Here is a 14,670-nt window from a genome sequence, read left to right as displayed (position 1 = left end):
CTCTTTTGCATCTCAGTTCTCACATTAAAAGCAAAACTGGTGTGTTCCTAGACTTTTTTCACTATAAAATGATTACATTTTGGTTCAAATGGTTAGCCTAATTGTACTAACATGCTCTTTTGTACAACATCCATCCTCTCTATTTACCTAAAGAAAATTATTTTTTATCCTATTAGGGAAGTTATGACAAATATTTTAGTATCAAGTTCATTCCTATATCAGTCTGGCAGAAATGTTGTGTCTTATTTTTGGGGAGGGCCATAGCCAAAATGCTGTGTTAACAATTTAGTGCTATGTGTCAATTTATTTTGGTTTTTTGAGCTTGATGTGTCAATTTAGCTGATAAGAATTGCAGTTTCCTAGTGTTTAAATAATGAATCATTGAAATTTCAAAGGTGGAAATGTTTGCTTGCACTCCAATAATATACGCAATCAAACACTCCTCTATAACTCTTATATGTCCTTGTATAAATTGAAAGAAACAATTTTCATACAATTTCAGTCCCTCTATAGATAGAGACACAAATTAAAGAACAAAAATATCAAAGCTATTCATATCAAGCTAACCATAAAATTACATAAACTAAAACGAAAATTTTTATATATATCAAACAAGGGACCCAGATGAGGTATCTGGAGCATCATCATCATCATCTTGATCCACGTGTCAAAGACCCCCCAAACCCCTTGAAACCTCATGCAGACCAGGGTTGAACCCCAAGCAACCCAATAGTCCCTGTTTGTAAGGCAAGAAAGTTTTCTTCCTCATCTCCTCCGACACAGCTCGATTCATTGTGTAATGCAATTCGTGTGCAGAAACTGGTCCTCTCCTTCTTGAGCTCGAGACTGAAGAGCCAGTACTGTCTGTGGATCGAAAGCTCGAGTTTTTGACATCTTCAGCTACCTTGTTTTTGGACAAAACTGCGTACTTTGTTAATGGATCTTTACCTGTTGCTCGACCCTCTGAGGCACTTCGAAATAAGAGAAAATCTTTGAGCCTCCATTTTCTGTAACCTTTAGTGAATGAAATAGATGACAAGAATGAAGAATAAGGAGAAGTAGAAGGTTTAGAGTTGCTTGTTGTTGAAGAAATGACTTTGGGTTGTGAATTCTCTTCCCCTCCAAAGACAATGTCAGAAACTCTCAGAGGAGACAGAGATCTTGTTCCTTTACGTAAAAAACTTGTTGAAGAAGAAAAAGAAGAAGATGACCCTTTAGATTTTCTTTCTCTGCCTCGCTTTTGTTCATGTTGTTCTTGTCCTTCCTTACGAGTTTCTTCTAAAGCAGCTGCAAATGGATCAAAATCTTTCTTGTGACGTGGTGATAGTGCTTCCTGGACCATTCTTTTCCCTTGAGAAATTCTTGATCTTGGAGATCTTGGAGACCTTGGAGAGGAAACATTGGAACCCGAATCATTACCTCCAACTTGTAAACGAGGTGGGGGCTTCAAAGGTTTAATCTTGCCACCATCAAAAAGCTCGTCTGCTGACAAAGAAGGCCTCTCTAATTGCCCACTAAAATCAAATGCAAAATCTTCATCTTCATCATCATCATCATCATTGTTGCTGTTATTGGATTTGGGAATTCCAGGCTTTTCTTCCCAATTGAAGGGGATAACAGAGGAGGCAGAGTTTCTTGGTATATCATGAAGAGATTGCAGGTCTTGGTAGAAAGTAGAGGCACGAGAAGGACTAGTTGGGGCGCTGAAGAAGAAGTTGCCAAATCTTTGGGGGCTTGAAGGTGCTGTGATGTATGGAGAGGAGCAATTACTGTCGAAGTTGAAATCTACAGGAGGGACTGGTAAAACTACTTCCATCTCCATGCTTTGGATTATGGCTTGGCTTGGCTTGGTGTGCTATAGTTGAAGAAGTTTTGAGGTGTTTTTTGTGGTTTTGAGTCTTTGAGAAGGTGGGAACTGGGAAATGTTGGGACTGTAAGGCCTTATAGAGAGAGAGAGAGAGAGAGGAAGGAGAGGGGAAGAAGCTGAGTGTGGGGGTGAGGAATTTGACTAGGAGACTGAGTAGAGGAACAGGATTGGTTAACTCATGGTAAAGGAAGTTGTCTTTATAAATCTACCTACTGCTCCGACATTATAATTTTCAACCCTTGTGGGTTAGGCCTGTGTTTTCTCTAGGATAAATGAGGTGTCGTTTGATATTGGAGTTTAAAGTATGTTTTTAGTTTTTAAATAATAGTACACATATTTTTATACATTTTCTTACCAATACGTATTGTTAGACATATTCTATCATTTGAGTTTGCACTTTTTTATTTATTAATTTTTTTTACCATTATATTTTGAATGACTATAAATCTTAGCCAATTGAATTTTTAATTAATTGGCTCTTCAACATAAATTTGTTTGTCCTCAAATCTTGCTAGGAACCTTTTTGGCTTGTTATTAGAAAAATGTTAAAGTTTGCAATTGGATGAATTTATTTTCATCTGATAAGACTTTCATTTAGTTTATGTATTCGACAAGATATGGAATCGACGCATGGTATTTTAGAACAAGTGTCATATTTTTAAAAACTACAGTTTTCCTTTTACAAGGAAAACAATCTAAACCAAACAACACATATTATGTAAGTGTTTTTTTTTAGAGATTAAATTCAGTAAGAATGTGGTGTAAAACTTATGTTTTACCTCTCAAATCTCAACATGTTACATTATCTTATCACATATTTAAGAATAAGCATAACTACACTCAATCAATTTTAATACTCATATATAAATCTAACCAAATTAAGAATTTATTGAAATGTTATTAGGTGTGGTAAGATGTATTGAATTTTAAATAAAATGGTGATATGACAATTTTTTATTGGATGGTGTAAAACATAAGTTTTACATTTCATCCTTACCAAATTCGGACTTTTTTTTTTTTTCAATCGATTTAAGTGGTTTATTAGTTGTACAGATCTCATGTATACAAATTCAATATAAATTTTAGGTGCTTTTCTTGATATTTGTATATAATTTTACTTTCTCTTAAAATGTAAAAAAATAAATAATAAAATATTTTGTTATTCCCTATAGCTATTTGTTTTCTTTCTGAAAATTTTGCATTATGGCTAATAATTCAACACTTTATATATGATATTTGGACATTCGTTAATTAATGTAAAGCTAAATACATTTTAACATCTATCATTATTCATTAAGACATTCGTTAACATTTATAATTAATTTTTGTAATAATTAAATAATTACATTAGAGAGAGAAGGAAATTAAATTATATACGTCTTCATTGAAAACATCAAACTATAATGCGTAGATTTTGATAAAAACCATGGTCCATTGGTAACTTACCCAAGTTTCTTTAACTATACTTCTCAAAAAAATAAAAAAGTTCCTTAACTTTATAAATTAGATAGTTTTGTTTTTATTTTTATTTTTTTTGGAGAAACCAACATAATCCTGCTTTTTATTTAATGTACTGATAAAAAGTAAAATGGAAGTGTAAATGTACTGAGAATCTGAGATAGTATTTTGAAGAGCTTTAAATTGAATTGAAGTGTAAATTTACTGATAAAAAGTAAAATGGAAAAAGAAAAGGTGAAGTGTGTTGTCGCTTGATAAATGGACCGTGTGGCTGTGTCTTTTTCACGAAAGTGTAGTGAGGTTCTTTTCATCAAATAAGTTAGGCGGCTAAAATGGCTGCTTCTATATTACCGTTTTGTTAAATCTTTTGATTCTTTTCCTTTTGTTTGGGAAAATTATTAAAATGAGACATGAATCAAAGTGGTGCTCATTTATCTGACAGTGATATTTTAAGGTAATCGGTTTAGATATTGCTGCCAGATTTAAATAGCAATGTTACACGGAAGTGCATGGAACACATAATTGAACTAAGAGAGAACTGGAATGTGCTTATTGTGAAATAAAAATTCTCTGTATAACATTTTATGTGTTCTAATTTATGTTGTATCAATCATAATTTATCATATGTTTAATTAATGAAAAGTGGTATATGAAATTTGTATTTATTTTATTGGTTATCTGTTTTACAAGAAAAAATTACTTCTATACACAAATGATTTTTAATTTCTATTAAATTAATTCTATATTCCCAATAAATAGGTTTCTATTAAGTTAATTTGCTTAATGGTGAAACAAAAGATGACTCTAAATAAATAAGTCAATTTTAACGTATAAATAAATAAGTCAATTTTACTCAATTTATTAACTTAACTCGTTTTTATATCTCACATTTAAACAAATAAACTAGTAGCAAATAAGCATTTTCAAATACACCTGCACGATCCCCTTCCCTCTATCTCTGTGCGAGTGAGTTTATTATTATTATTTTAAAAAAGGGCACAAATTGCTCTAAACACTTCCTAATTTCTTATCATTAGACTAAAAACAAGAATTACATCTAAATAGGAGTACACCCTATTGGACCTAATCTGTACGCCATTCTCAAAGACTAGTTAGGAGTGAAAATAGTATTATGATTACTTGACAAAAGATTTTGCTCATATTTTCTATTATATGTACAGTTTAAGTTCCGTTTGGTAATGGTGTTTAAATAATGAAAACTGTTATTTAAACACTACAACACGTATTTTTACACATTTTTTCATTCGCACATATTTTCACAAAATTTAAATAACGTTACTAAAAATATCCAACTAAACAGGCTCTTGTACGCTATTGCTAATTTCACATTTTTGCTATGACCAATGCTTCAAAACATTCCTAATATGGAAAGGCCTCAGCAGAGTGCAACTGTTTGATGACTGCTTTTGATTTCATTTTTAGATATTATTGGATTTATCTTTCATTTTAATTTGTTTTTAATTTTCTGACTTTTTCTTGGGGAGGCATGCGGGCTTGAACAAGACTCTGAACTTTTTAGCCAACAGGATTTCCCCACTTGTGGCAAAACTTTTTGACTTTCTGTAACATGTTTTTATTGGGGAATGGAGTAAGGAATATTGGAATAATATCAAGTTACTACAAATTTTATAAAGTGTGTGATGGGTTGGTTAGCAGAAATTTTTAAGTGAGACTTTAAAAGGTATCTTAAGTTGACTATTATAATCTTGGGAGTTTGAAAATTTTAGAAAATATTTCAATTCAAGCAATTTATAAAGTTTTAAGTTATTGATATAACACTATTCATATTATTATTGTCACATGAATTGGTAAGTATTTTATAAGAAAATTATTAATACAATTAGAATTTTTCATGGAGTAAATCACTCAAAGTCATTTGTGATTTGCTTTATCAAGAATTTTTTTTTTTTTTTTTTTTTTTGGCGGGGGGTAAAATAAGAGTTATTGATTAATTATTTATTGTCCATCACCACCGCCACTTCTAGGCGAGTTGGTACCCGGTTATGTAAGTGACCTATTACTCGAGGGTTCAAGCCCCCGCATTTACCAAGCAAAAAAAAATTACTTATTGTCCATCAGAGGCTATGTATAAAAATATATGTAATCTTGTTTAAAAATTGAAAACATATTTTTGAATACATGTACCAAACAAACCCTAATTTATAAGAGTGTAGTTATTCACTCTGCCCCACCATGAGCCCTTAATTATTTGGTTTAAACAAAAGTTGGCTTCCGTGCAAGTATGTCCAACATGTTTTACCTCGATCTTCCAGCCCCTAGCGAGTATGTCCAACAATTAAAAAAAAAAAAAAACAAACAAACAACAACAACAACAAGTATATTTGTCCACAGTGTAGAACATACATTCATGATTCAACTGTGAGATTGGTTTTTAACCAGTTTCCAAAATGTTCTCGAACCAGACCACACCAGTACTCTCGTCTGTGTTCAAATTCACTTGGTCGACCACAACGAGTGTAACAATGCAGTGTGGTATTGGTGCCTATAGATTTGCTGTGGAAGTAAGTACTCCATTGCATTTTTTGTAGACTAGCTCCTATGGATGACCTGTTGTGGTGTGTGTATATATATATATATATATATATATATTTTTTGATAAACCCTGTTGTGGTATATATTAAAGTGGTGGAAAAGTAAAGTCGCAAAAAAAAAAAAAATATATATATATATATATTTATAGGAAGAAAAGTATTGTCATCTCTTCTCGGTATGTTCCAATTTTATTAGATGTCTCCAATGGGAGGGACAAAAGCATTGTTAATAAAGGCTTTCTTTTTTCTTTTTACTTCCTTGGTGGAAATCACATTTTTATTCCTACATTTTCAGGCGATTCTTACTTTGGTCTCCGCTTTTAGTCTCTATTTTGAAAAATGCTCCCCGTTTTGGTTCCTGCTGTTACATTAAAAACGGAAAATGCACACATGGCAAACGGCAGAATTAAAAAAATATTAAAAATATTTTATTTTATTTTAAAATAAAATAAAATTTTAGTTATCAATAATTTTAAAATAAAAATATTAAAAAATTTAATTAAAAATAATTGTTCTTCATGTTCTTCCCCCAAAAACATGGTTGCCCAGAAAATAAGAAATTCAAGATTTTCTTCTCTTTTATTTCATTTTCTTAGCATCCAAACAAGCAAAAATATATACAAAACCATGATCAAACTCAAATATTCTAACACAATCAACTAACAAAACCCAAAAAAATAAATAAATAAATAAATAAAAAATTAGCAACTATGAACAGTTGGATTGTGTATTTAGAACCTACTGTAGCTGAGGATGTAAACAAAAAAAAAATTATTTTATTAAATTATCACTTCTTTCTCTCTTCTTTCAATCATACAGTCACTCCTCTCTTTTAATTTCTCATCTTCCTTTCTCTCTCCCCTCTCTCTAATTTGGTGTCTCTCTTAGATTGGCGTGGACTAGAGATCAACATTGGCAGTATGGACTGAAGATCGACGATGATAGGGTGGTGGTTTAGGGATTGACGGTGATACCGTGGTGGTTTGGAGCTGTGGCAACGGTGGATTCTCTTTCTCTCATTCCGATATTCTCTTTCTCTCACTCCAATTCTCTCTCTCAAATTGGATGTGGGTTTTAGTTTTGCTTTGAATTTTTGTTGTGGGTATTGATGCCAGATTTATGGTGGCGGTGGTGGGGGGTTGCTATCTTGTTGGTGGGGATGGGTTCACTGTGGGTTTATATAGGTTGCTATAGATGTGGGTGGCAATTTGGTGGCAATGGGTGTTCCAATTCTCTCTCTCAGATTGGGTTTTAGTTTTGGTTCTGCTTTGAATTTTTGTTGTGGGTATTTGAGTTTGATCATGATTTTGTATATGTTTTTGCGTGTTTGGATGCTGAGAAAATAAAATAAAAGAGAAGAAAATCTTGAATTTCTATTTTCTGGGCAACCATGTTCTTGGGGGAAGAACATGAAGAACAATTATTTTTAACTAAAGTTTTTAATATTTTTATTTTAAAATTATTGATAACTAAAATTTTATTTTATTTTAAAATAAAATAAAATATTTTAAATATTTTTTTAATTCTGCCGTTTGTTACGTGTGCATTTTCGTCTCTGATGTAACTGTAAGGACCAAAACGGGAAACGTTTTTCAGGATATGGACTAAAAGCAGTAAAAAAAAAAATCTGGAGACCAAAGTGAGAATCGCCTGAAAATGTAGGAACAAAAATGTGATTTCCACCTACTTCTTTTTGGGTAGAAATTTGATGATGTATGTTTTTAGAGCCTAATATATATATATTATGGTTATTTTTGGAATAATGTGCTCTAGATAATACATATTTGTGCTTGTTTTTACGTGAATTAGTAAATTCTGTGGTATTTTTTCTTCTTTCAAAGAAGAAGGTTCAAAAATAACCATCATTAAGTGAAAACTATCCAACTCAGCCAAGTTGTTATAATAGAATTGAGATCTAGTTGTGAAGGGCTGAGATTTAAAGTTGAAAAAGCAACTTTAAATCTCAACCATTAAAATTAAATAAAAAAAATTAAATAAAAAAAAAGGAAAAAAAAAGTAAAAAATGTTAAAGTTAAAATTTAAGAATGGTAAAAAAATTTGTGAGGAATATAGGGTAATTGCACCAGGTACAATATTCTAGGTATTGCACCCAATCCAAACCTATTATAATAAAGGCTAATTATTTTAGTTTTATAACAGGAAAGTGATATGTTAATAGTTCTATCACCTCTGGTCTAGAGGGATGTTGCTCAGTATAAGAAATTGGGTGATGGAGATGTATCAAATTATCAAAATCCATTGTAAAGCCCACCAGTCAAAAAGATCCCATCTAAAACTAACAGCCCCTAAAAAAGTTGCAAATTGAAATAAAGAATTTGTGCTATTGTCAATCTGTCATGCCATTATCTTTATCTGTTAAATTATTGATTAGAGTGATACAATCTAATAACCTTGATAAAACCATATTGTAATTCAACAATCTAACACACACCCAATTGTGGCTAACTGGTTTCACATCATCCAATCTAACACAGACTCACTTATTATGTTATAGCAACCTCACTACAAAAAATAAATAAATAAATAAAATAAAATAAAAAATTCTAGAATGTGACGAAACATCAAATGTGACGGCTAAGGTTGAAGATTCGCACACAGATTAGTGTTTGTGAAATTAAATTTTAAATTAAGACCTCCAAGTCTCCAACTGATTATAAGCTTAAGCTCAGCCCCTGCATGCCATGGCCGCCTCTGCATTTTATATATGAATAATTTTTCACAGACAATATTGGTAGGGCTAGCTACGGTCTTTAATTTCGGCCACTCAACGGTACTCTTTTGTCTCTTTTCTAGCCACCTATTTTCTCTTTGTCAGTATTCTGCTTGTCTGATTCAAAAAACATAAAAAGCTATTTAATATTTGTGTTTAAATAATAATTTTCAGTATTTTTGGAAATTATATAGGTGAAAAAAACTTGTAAAAATATATATAATGTTGTTTAAAAATTGAAAATATGTGTTTAAACGCATATACCAAACGGATCCTAAGTCTCTGGACAAAGAAATAAGTATCGAAACATAACTTTTGTGATCGATTATTAATGATAGAATAAAAATAGTTGATCCGCGTAAAAATAATTAATTTCATAAAGTTGTGACAAATGATGTAATTTTAGAATGACATAATAAATAAAAACAAAAAAAAAAAGAATGACATAATAAATAAACACTAAATGTAAGTAAAAATCCTAGACAAGTATGCATGTGGTAATTGCATGTAGATCTAATTCGTGGCTAGATAGATTTATGTTTTGTCATCTTTGAATGTTTTTGCCGGAGCCAAAAGAGCATGTTTGGTTTAGCTCCTACTCATTCTTTTAATAAATAAAAAAATTTAAAAAAAGGTGAAAGGTAGAAAAGATTATAATTTTATAAAGAAATATTATGTCTACAACATTTTCACGACAAGCTCACAATAAATAATAGGTGACATGTCGTTATTGATAGATAAAAAATTAATATTCATAGTAGGTTTAATGTGCATTTGGATACCGCTTATTTTGCTGAAAATTAAAAACAATAAAAAAAAAATATTTTAGTTACTGTTCATTAATAAACTTACTGTTTATTAGCCTGATTGCATTGTTCACGTCCCATGAACAGTGTACCAGGCGCTGGTCCCAAAAAAAAAAAAAGGCTGAAAACCAATAAACGTAGACATGGGAAGCGCAAAATGCACTTCCCAAACGCACCTTTAGTCTAAAATTAGTAATAGCTTGACACCTAGAATTTTTTTTTTTTTTTTTTTGAGAAAGACACCTAAAATTTGTTGTAAAATTATTGTAAAAACACTATAGATCGACATAGCATTACTCAATTTTACTACCAAAATTTTGGCAATTTAAATCTTACATTTTCATTATCGTGACAATAAATCATCCCTCAGTTTAATTCTACGTGAGAAATCTAACACCAATACACAAAAGAAAAAGACATTGTTTTATTGATTTATATAATACACCATTTATTTACTATGAAGGCAAAAACTCATCTATAAAGTATTACTGTTGTTTCTGTCACTCTTAATTCAACAAAAATAATAATTTACCTTAGCTGTCGTCAGAAAAATAGTGCCCTTTTGTTTGTGTGTGGGTTCCAAATTTCTTGGTAGAATTTAATGGAATGGAAGGGGGATTTTAATTATCACAAGTAAAAATATAAGATTTAATTTTTTATATATGTATATAATTATAGGTTTTTTTTATAGATTTTTTTCTAAAAATATATAAAGTTTTTGAATTCTTACATTTTTTAAGGTATAATAAACGTAACACTAAAAATATACTAAAAAATTTTTATTTTTTGTGTCATGTGTCTAAGTGTCCTTTTCTCAACTTATCCTCACAAAAACCAAAAAAAAAGACTCTCTCTCTCATATATAAAATAAAGATTTTTTTTCTATATGATGAGTGAAGCTTGTTGTAATTTGCAGGCTCAGTGTGTCGGCTTCGTTTTTTTACTACCCTACTCGATATATATGATCTTGACCAGTTAATACATTTAATGAATTTCTTATTGTTTTGCCAAAATATGCAAGTTGGCATCAAGGTTGATGTTTCATTTTCTCATTTGGACATTTCCCAAGTAAAATCACTTTTTGAAGAGAACAAAAGCAAGTTAGATACGCCTCACCTTAGAAAACATTGTAAAATGGTATAAAAATCGAAACCATGGAGATAATTGCAATCAACACACGAAAATTCTTCTATAATGATGCAACCATTTAACTAATCCATGTCTTTGTTTTATTTGACTTTTGTTATTCTTTCATATAAGCAAGAGATTTGGTGGAAGAAGAGTCCACGTACGTAAACAGTTATAGATGTTAACCTTCTTCTTTTTAACATAGTTATAGATGATTTTTTTTTAAGAGAGTTTCAACTTATGACGTTTGATTTTAATAATTACTTTTTATTATCAGATCAAAATACTAATTAATTTTATTTGGTGTAAGCTAATTACTTTTTATCCTCCGATCAAAATACTAATTGATTTTATTTGGTGTAGGCTATTGAACCTGAAATCTTTGACGAAAAGAAATTAGCAAACCGTAATCTACAGATGTTAATCTTAATTCATCTTAAAAGTAAAGCAATCTTGTCTTTAGGATCGTTTTCGTAGCTATAAATACTCCATTTTTTTATTTGACTTTGCATCATGGCAGCTGGACTCTTATAAATATCTACATGCCATTGGTCCACCGGTGATGACGCTTAGTGGGCAAATATTATAGCCCAAAATCGCAGTCTTTCAATTCATCCAATTTGACCCAGAAAAAATATTCTGAATGAAAAAAGAAAAAAGAAAAAAAAAGAACCATTTAAAACATGTGATTGATATTATGATATATTATACAGCTTGCACAGAAATTTCCAAGGCATGTCAAAATTGCGTGTGTAAGTGCATGAACACCTTAGATTTATTAATTGCTTAAAATGAAATATTAAATTCATATACACTAGATACTTATTTGTTGAATTTTTTTATTGGAAATGTTTAGTGAAGTTGTTTAAATAGAGAGAGAGAGAGAGAGGTCGTATTAATAAATGCTATTAGGGTATTTTATTAATGAATTTTTTTTTTTAAATTGATACAACTTTTATGAAAAATATAAAAAACTAATATAAAATTAATTTTTTTTCTCTCATATAAAGTTTTTAAAAATATTTCTTAAATCAATGCTTTTAAAATATTGGCTAATTTTTTTCTTAAATTTTTTATTTATAAAGTTTCAACTTATAACGTCTGTTTCTAATAATTATGTTCTTTATCATCAGACTATATAAGATATTGATCAGCTTTTAGTATAAGGAAATATTGAATTCAAAAATTTTACCAGTTAAACTAATTGAAACTCACATGTAAGATATATTAAATAGTAAACTAAATAAATAATTTTAGTTAAATTTTTTGTTAACTAAATTAAATTTTAATCTTAATAAATTGTCTTTATTCCCTGCTTTATTATTTTTGGGGACGTACACATGGCTGACCAAAAGTTTCTCAGCTATCTTATCAAAAATAAATAAATAAATAAAGTTTCTCACCCATCTCATCAAAAAATAAAAAAAGTTTCTCACCTATGACCCATCAAAAAGCACAGAGATTCCATAGCCTACTCCAATGGGTGTACAACTACAAATCCAGACCGTTTGCCTATAAAAAAAAAAATGTACTATGTCGGATATATAATACTATGAGAGAAGATATTGCCTCAACTTTTCAAGATCTGTATTAGGAAAGCCAGAACAAATTCTGAGATTCTGAATTTACGTATAGCAGAAGCTTGGGAGGTGGAACAAAAATTCAAATCTATGACTAAACTCTGTTCAACTTCAACTTTTTGTGCAACAGTTCTTGTATTTAACTGTGTCTGCCTTAACGTAAAAATAACAAATTGATGAGACCTATGAAGCACGGGTGCGTTTCGGGACTCGGGTGCGGGTGCGGGTGCGGGTGCGGGACTCGGCAATTTTTGAAAAAGGTGGGTGCGGGTGCGGCAGGACTCGGCGATTAAAAAATTATTAAAAATATTTTTATAATATATGTTTAATATATTGCTAAGCATACTTTTACTTTTTCACATTATATAAACAAATATTTTACTAATAATTTATAAACAAATATTTTACTAATATTTATAAACAAATATTTTACTAATATTTAACCAAATATTTATAAACAAATATTTAACCAAATATTTATAAACAAATATTTATAAACAAATATTTAACCAAATATTTAACCAAATATTTATAAACAAATATAAATATTTATAAACAAATATTTATAAACTAATATTTAACCAAATATTTATAAACAAATATTTATAAACAAATATTGAACCAAATATTTTACTAATAATTTATAAACGGTGCGTTTGCACCTTTTTTTTTTTTTTTTTTTTTTTTTTTTGAATTTCGGCCTGACTCGGCCGTTTCGGCCGTTTCGGCCGATACAGGCCGATACGGCCGATACGGACCGAGTCGGCCCGATTTCGGCCGCGTCGGCGCCGATTTCGGCCGCGTCGGCGCCGACTTTGGCCGCGTCGGCCCGCGTCGGCCCGATTCGGGATCCGCCACGTGGCGCGACGCGGCACGACGCGGGACGGACGCGCGGTCTGCGGCGTCCCTCCCGCGTCGCCGCGTCCCGCCGCGTCGGACGCGGGTACGCCGGCCTGGGAGCCGCGTCCGTGCATCCCAGGATGAGACATCCAGAACAGAGTAAATAAATAATTTGTTTGGAGATTGTCAAAACTCAGAAGTATGGAGAAACTAGAGGGTGAAGACACGACAATCTTTACCAACTTTTATGTTGATGGAGCAGTCCCAAGGGAAAAGACACGACAATCTTTACCAACTTTTTCACATGTTAAAATGAAAAAAAATTAATTTATGCAATATTTCTTTCATACGTTTGTCCAACGCTAAAATATATTTTTATATATATTTTGTGTCGTGCCAACATTTAAGAAAAATGGCGAAGCTTGTATCCAGTATTTTTTTTTTTAATATTGAACACGATACAGTAACATTTTCAATTTTATCGTGCCCGGAGAAAAAAGCGATTGACACAAGCTGCATCCTAAGAAAAAAAGTTGCAAAAAATATTCCATCCCTATGCCTATTGTTTACTGTTTAGTCGTAGTTTTTTTAGGATAAGCGGCAGAACTGTTTAGTCGTAGTTAATAGAATTAATGCAGTAAAAACTCGGGTGTAAACTCCCATTTTACTAATAAAATATTTAAGATGTATATATCTTCACAATTATATGAAAGTAAGTCTCATACTTTGACCCGTTTTGAGACCTACTTTTATGTGAGTGTGAAAATACATACATCTAGAACACCTTATTGTTTTTCCCATTTTACACTCTATAATGTCTAATCAAATCATCGACCTTGACATGTCAAAATACTCAAACAGACAAACAAACATTCATATTAGAATTTATATTTACTTAAAAAAAAAGTTAAGAGCCCATATCCTCTCTTCAAAGGTGGATCCCCACGTCTCTTTTGTTTTGTTTTTTTGTTTTTAACATTAACTATAAAAATTAAGCTTAGAGATGTCATATGGATGTAAGTATATGAAAAATGATGATGTGATTAAGTGTGCGTTTGGTATTGGCTTAAAAAGACAATTTTTTTATTTTTTATTTTTTATTTTATACTTTTGAGATTATTTTTGCTACTATTTATGAGTCTCATTGCACTTTTTGATACTATTTATGAGTTTCACTTTACTATTTCAGCTACTTTTTATCTTTATTTACAGTAGTTTCAGTAAAAAGTTTTCAGTTTCAGCTAAATAAGTTGTTTCTAAACAGACACTAAGATTGCATTTGGGAACAAATTATAAAGCCAGCTTATTTTACTATTTAGCTTATTTTTGCTATTATTCATGAATCTCACTGCATTTTTTGGTATCATTCATGGGTCCTACTTTACTATTTCAGTTAGTTTTTACATTTATCTACAGTATTTTCAGTAAAAAGTTTTCAATTTTAGCTAAATAAGTTATTTTCAAATAGACCTTAAGTGCTATTAGAATTTAGAAGATGTAAAAAATGAGGGTTTACAATATGTCGTATTTAGTTTATTGAGTAATAAAATATGTAAATTATTTTGATTCACATCTTTCTATCATTGTTCTTTAAAATTGTACTTTTTTTTTTCTTTTTCATTAAGAAAAATGAGAACAAAAACAAGTAGTGTGGTTGTTATTATTTCACTTAACTTACAATTGAGAG

General features: G+C 30.7%; 1 protein-coding gene across 1 annotated transcript; it reads right to left on the bottom strand.

Annotated features, from left to right (window-relative positions):
• Positions 1-440: 440 nt before the first annotated feature.
• On the bottom strand, positions 441-2,048 carry LOC126706326 (uncharacterized). The gene has a single exon (XM_050405736.1). It carries the CDS (start codon positions 1,820-1,822, stop codon positions 668-670), a length of 1,155 nt encoding a protein of 384 aa, XP_050261693.1. The 5' UTR covers positions 1,823-2,048; the 3' UTR covers positions 441-667.
• Positions 2,049-14,670: the final 12,622 nt, after the last annotated feature.

The sequence above is a fragment of the Quercus robur genome, chromosome 11, assembly GCF_932294415.1.
Source record: "Quercus robur chromosome 11, dhQueRobu3.1, whole genome shotgun sequence".
NCBI classification, from domain to species: Eukaryota; Viridiplantae; Streptophyta; class Magnoliopsida; order Fagales; family Fagaceae; genus Quercus; species Quercus robur.
Note: the sequence above shows the minus strand (reverse complement) of the source record. Positions and strands in the feature narration are given on the sequence as shown.

Bases quoted from the DNA above. Each gene is read 5' to 3' on its own strand.
- LOC126706326 (XM_050405736.1), bottom strand. From the start codon at position 1,822: ATGGAGATGGAAGTAGTTTTACCAGTCCCTCCTGTAGATTTCAACTTC.